The sequence below is a fragment of the Tupaia chinensis genome, unplaced genomic scaffold, assembly GCF_000334495.1.
Source record: "Tupaia chinensis unplaced genomic scaffold, TupChi_1.0 Scaffold000054_1, whole genome shotgun sequence".
Classification (NCBI taxonomy): Eukaryota; Metazoa; Chordata; class Mammalia; order Scandentia; family Tupaiidae; genus Tupaia; species Tupaia belangeri.
Window position 1 is genome coordinate 8,170,932 of NW_006159512.1, and position 5,671 is coordinate 8,176,602.

At 40.8% G+C, this 5,671-nt stretch overlaps 1 protein-coding gene across 1 annotated transcript in view; it reads left to right on the forward strand.

Moving 5' to 3' along the window:
- Positions 1 to 4,526, forward strand: part of NOPCHAP1 (NOP protein chaperone 1) — a 10,607-nt gene extending 6,081 nt beyond the window's left edge. The window contains exons 3-4 of the mRNA XM_006141431.3: positions 2,874 to 3,010; positions 4,247 to 4,526. Of these exons, the coding sequence (XP_006141493.1) occupies positions 2,874 to 3,010; positions 4,247 to 4,468 (359 nt within the window). The 3' untranslated portion in view covers positions 4,469 to 4,526. The remainder of the gene's footprint in view (positions 1 to 2,873; positions 3,011 to 4,246) is intronic.
- The last annotated feature ends 1,145 nt before the right edge of the window (positions 4,527 to 5,671 follow it).

The window sequence follows — 5,671 nt, forward strand, 5'->3', positions numbered from 1 at the left end:
TTGCTTGCATTGTTTCCGATGAGAGGTCTGCTGTTAGTCTGACTTGATATCCTTTGTAGGTAACTTGCCGTTTCTTTCTTCCTAATCTTAGTATCTTGTCTTTGTCTGTGGTTTTGGTCAGTCTGGCTATAATGTGTCTTGGAGAAGATCTTCTTGGGTTGATTCTATTTGGGGTCCTTTGTATTTTTTGAGACTGGATCTTTGAGTGCCTCTCTAGGTTTGGAAAGTTTTCTTGCAGGATTTCATGGAATAGATTATCAATGCCCTTATGAGTCTATTCACCTTCTGGGATGCCAGTTATCTGGATGTTTGGATGATGGTATCTAGTACTTCTCATATATTCTCAAACTTTTGGGTAATTTTCTCAGTCTTCATGGAGGATTTTTCTAGGCCAGCGATTTTCTCTTCTACATCTGAGATTTTTTTCTGTATGATCTAGTCTGCTTTTAATACTTTCAAGGGAGATTTTGACTTCCTGTATTATAGCCTTCATCTCTAACAGTTCCATTTGATTCTTTTGTAAAGTGTGTAATTCCTCTTTTAGAACTTGGTGGAATTTCCTCACCTCCTGGAACTCGTCAGATCCTTTTTCTTTTCTCTTCTGCAGTTCATTGTCTCTCTTCCCTTGCATCTCTGTTAGCTTTGCCATTATGAATGTCCTAAATTCTTTATCAGACTTTTCCATGCTTTCCATTGAACTGTCTATGGATGAAGAGGAGTTATTCCTTTCCCTTGGAGAAGAAGTATTTTCTTGCTTTCCCATATTTTTTGTGGTCCTGCGGTGATTTCTAGTCATCTGATGGACGTTGTGTTTCTTCCAAACTTGAAGTTCAGTCTGAGCGTCACTCAAGTTTGTGAGCTGGAGGCTGAGTTACCAGTGAAAATCTTCATTTCTCTTACTCCTTTGAAATCACTAGTTCTCAGGAGCCATGAAGGTGTCTTTTGATGACCTGTTCCTTTTCCTCTCCTGGCTTTTTTTTTTTTTAAGAGAGATTTTTGCTATAGGGTGCATGCGCTTGCCAGAGAGAAAGACAGAAAGTGAGAATTCTCTCCCCAGGGTGGATGACCATGCTGTAGTCCGTTCTCCTCCATTCTCTCAGGCTTTTGAGCACACGCAAACATGAGTTTTTTTTTTTTTTTTTGGAGAGGTTTTCGCTATAGGGTGCGTGCGCTCGCCAGACAGACAGAGAGAGACATAGAGACAGAAAGTGAGAAATCACCCCCCAGGGGGGATGGTCACGCCGCAATCCCTTCTCCTCTCGGGATCTTGGGCACGCACGCACATGCGCCCGGCGTGAGATTTAAGCCACCGGGTCCGAGACGCGAACCACGGTCGACTACGTGGGAGTCCAGTGACATAGCCATTACGCTAACTGCTGGTTTCCCCCAACATGAGTTTGAAGTCATTGGATCCAAGACTTAAACAGTGGTCAGCCATGTGGAGTCCAGCAGTGTAACTATTATGTCATTTAATGGTCCCTCTCTGGCTACTTTTAAGAATTTTTTTTTTTTTTGAGAGTTTTTTTGCTAAAGGGCGTGTGCGCTCGCCAGACAGACAGAGAGAGACATAGAGACAGAAAGCGAGAAATCACCCCCCAGGGGGGATGGTCACGCTGCAATCCCTCCTCCTCTATTCTCCTCTCAGGATCTTGGGCATGCACGCACACACGCCTGGCGTGAGTTTTAAACCACCGGGTCTGGGACGCGAACCATGGTCGACTATGTGGGAGTCCAGCGACATAGCCATTACACTAACTGCTGGTTCCCAAGATTTTTTTTTTTTTAAAGAGATTTTTTTTCTATAGGGTGCATGTACTCACCAGAGAGGCAGAAAGTGAGAAATCACCCCTCAGCGAGGATGGACACTCTAAAATCCCTCCTAAATTCTCCCCTTGGGATTTTGAGCACGTATACATATACATGCGCCCAGTATGAGTTTTAAGCCACTAGGTCCAGGACCCAAACTGCGGTTGACTAATGGGAGTTCAATGATGTAACTATTATGCCATCTGTTGGTCCCAAGATTTTTTTAGCACTAGTTTTTGCCCACTTGATGGTGATGAGCCCAGTGGTTTTGCGATTCTTGAGCTTGGGGTTTGTTGAACTTCTGTGGATCTCTGGGTTTATAGTTTTGGTCAAATTTGGGAAGTTTTCAGCCTTTTTTTTTTTTTTTTAAAGTTTATTTCCTTTATGAGAGAGAAGATGGGAGGCAAGATCTCAGACAGGGTCTTCATGCCACAGTTTAAATCTGAGACAATTTCTTTCATTTCTCTCTTCATTATGTTTGTGTTTTGCTTTCTTGAATATTTGGAGTATAAGGGCTATTTTAACATTCTTATTACTTATTCTATCATCTGTGTAATTTCTGGATCTATTTCTCTTGCTTTTTCCTACTGTATGGACTGTTTTTCTGCTTATTATGAGTTTGGTAATTTTTTATTTGATGCTAGATAGTTTGGATTTTGTAGTATATGTTGGATTTTGTTTTATTTAATAAGAACTGTAACTGGCTTAGCTTTAAGATTTAGCATACGCTTTCCTATAGTATCACAGAAGTATCTGGCTAAAATCTCAAGGTGGTACAGTTAACTGTTAAGCTGTAGTACTGCCTCCTTACTATTTGTCAAGTGCCAGCCTTGCAGAAGTTTATAGTTCTGGGGATTTATTAGGAACACAAATAAACCATTTGAGAAATGATTGCTGATTTGTGTAATCCTACTGCTTTAAGAATTCAGAAGAGGCTGGAGGTTTTTAAAATGGGGGAAACTGGAAAGATTTATTGTTGTCATTATTACTTCTCAATTCATATTTTATAGGAAATTCTAGATTTGAGGATTTACTAACCTAAATATTGATATGTTTTCTCTCCATAGTATTAGACCAAGTACAGACCTTTCTCCCACAGATGGCTCAGGCAAATGAAAAGCTAAGAAAAGAAATGGCAGCTGCACCACCTGGTAGTTTCAATATTGAAAATATTGATGGGACTCTTGGAAAAGTCGTACAGATGGTAACTAAACTTTGTTTTTGTTTCATTCAGTAATATTACTACTGTGTTTTGTCACCTACGTCTGTGTGGTAACTACTCAGCTCTGCTCTCCCAGTGTGAGAGTGGCCATCTATAATATATATGCAAATAAGCAAGATTTATACAGTTTATTTATGGATCCTGAGATATTAGCTTCATATAATCCTCACATTTCACAAAATAAGTAATATTCTTATTTAGATTATTTTTTCTTACCACTTAGACATGTAAAAGCTGGGACAAGCAGGTGGTGTAGTGGCCCCACATTGCTGACTAAGGTTCAAGTCCTGGACCCAGAAGCTTAAAAATGATCCCAGGCTTGTGTGTGCATGCCCCTGATTCCAAGAGGAAATGGAGAAGGGATTGTGATGTGGCCATCCCCCTCGGGGGGGGGGTAAGTTCTCACTTTCCCTCTCTTTGTTTGTCTCTCTAGCGAGCACACACGCCCTATGGCCAAAAGCTAAAAATAAAATTAAATGAAAAAGTAAAAGCCATTCTAGTTCATGAGCTGAACAAAAGCTGAACAAAAACAAAAGTGGGAACAATTTGGCCTACAGGTTGTAGTTTGCTGGTCTCTGCTCAAAAACATAGATATCATGAAGAATTTTGTTTTGATTTTGTGTTGTTGAGTCTCCAATACGTAGTATGGCACCTGACTGTTGAGTGGATGTTATTGACTATGTTCAGGATATATAGACTCAGGCTGCAGGAGACTTTTTAAGCTTGTAGTGAATGCAAATCTTCATTATAGTGGGCCCTGGCAACTAGACAACCAAAAGCATAAAAGTGCCATGCCATATTAAAAACATTTCTTGCCCTTTACACTTCAATATTTGTGCTAAATGTTGGTTGTTCCCAGTGTTGTCAAATTACTACTGTTCCGAGAAATGCCTTGAAATAGATTCCCTGCCTCATACCTTTTTTTTTTTTTTTTGAGAGTTGTGTTTTTTGTTTTTTTTTTTTTTTTTTGCTATAGGGCGCGTGCACTCGCCAGACAGACAGAGAGAGACAGAGAGCAAGAAATCACCCCCCAGGGGGGATGGCCACGCCGCAATCCTTTCTCCTCCATTCTCTCGGGATCTTGGGCACGCATGCACATGCGCCCGGCGTGAGTTTTAAGCCACCGGGTCTGGGACGCGAACCACGGTCGACTACATGGGAGTCCAGCGACATAGCCATTACGCTAACTGCTGGTCCCCCTCCTCATACTTTTTGCAGGATGTGGCGTTGTTTGAGATGAATCAGTCAGATTCAAAAGAAGAGGACAGTTCAGAAGAGAGTTCACAAGACAGTTCAGAGGACAGTTCAGAATCCGAGGATGAAGATGACAGCATCGCTGGTGAAGTCACCATAGATAACATTAAACTTCCTAACTCACAAGGTGGAAAAGGCAAGATTGAAGTTTTGGACAGTCCAGCAAGTAAAAAAAAGAAGCAGTAAAATAAATGATCTGAAAAACAAACAGGTGATATATGCCTGCTAATTCTGTGAAAAAGAATGTGGTTCATTATTTGTACATTTCAGGTAACTATGGTACTTTTAAATGTTTGAAAAACTTGAGACAAATCTAATTTATCAGAGTTTATTTAAGCGAAGAATGGTTTATAAATCCAGCAGGATTTAAAATGGAAAAGGGTTCAGAGAGCTCCACTCTGCAGTGTAGGCAGCAAACTTTTATAGGCTGAACACCCCAGTAAAAGACACACATTGTGATTGGTTACAGCAGGGCCTTTGTGTTGTTTCGGCATGGTCTGATCACTTGGCTGCCTATGATTTGCTGAAGCTTGGCTTCTTGTGATTGGCTAAAACTCAACTCTTACAAAAGTATACTTCTAAGTTTGGTCTCAGTGTGTTATGTGTACTAAGTTAGGTTGTGGTTAACAGTGGCTTATATAATTTCATAATATCCCCATTTTGGTCAGCATTTCAATCTCAAGTGACTGACTAGAACCTTGGGCATTAATGTTACTGTGACAGTCATGATGGACTTGTTCTGTCTTTGTGTGGAATTCACAAGTCACTAACTATGTCAGGTCATTCACAAATGAGACTGTTTCACACACAGAAGGTGGCTGCATATGAACGTTTAAGATTCATGAGAGGACATAGCACAGCAGGGAGACTACTGTTATGACTCTCAAGAATAAAATACCAGAAAACTGAAGTGTAGGTCTTGAGAAGAGCCCCTAGTGAACTAACGGAAGTCCAAGTTTAGGCAGTATAGACAGTTGAGCAGTATTTGAGTCCAGTTGGTCATAGAATTTGTTCAGGGAGTGACCGACAATGCATTGCTGTAGAATGGTCTTGTTTAAAGAGGTATCCATTTTTGTCATTAGCCTGGAAACAAAAGTCATAGTAACCTAGAGACCCACTGGAAGAGACAAAGATTATAAAACCTCATAAAAGCCAAGCTTGCTATCCATCCACAACTTAGGATGCCTGCAGAGCAACTCTTAGCTACTCCTGCAAATACATTCTTTGTTCTCTTTCTCTTTCCTTCTCTTTCTTTTCTTAAGAGAGATTTTTGCTATAGGGTACACGTGCTCACCAGAGAGACAGAAAATGAGAAATCCTCCCCAGGAGGGATGGCCACACTGCAGTCCCTTCTCCATTCACTGCTCAGGATCTTGGACATGCATGCCT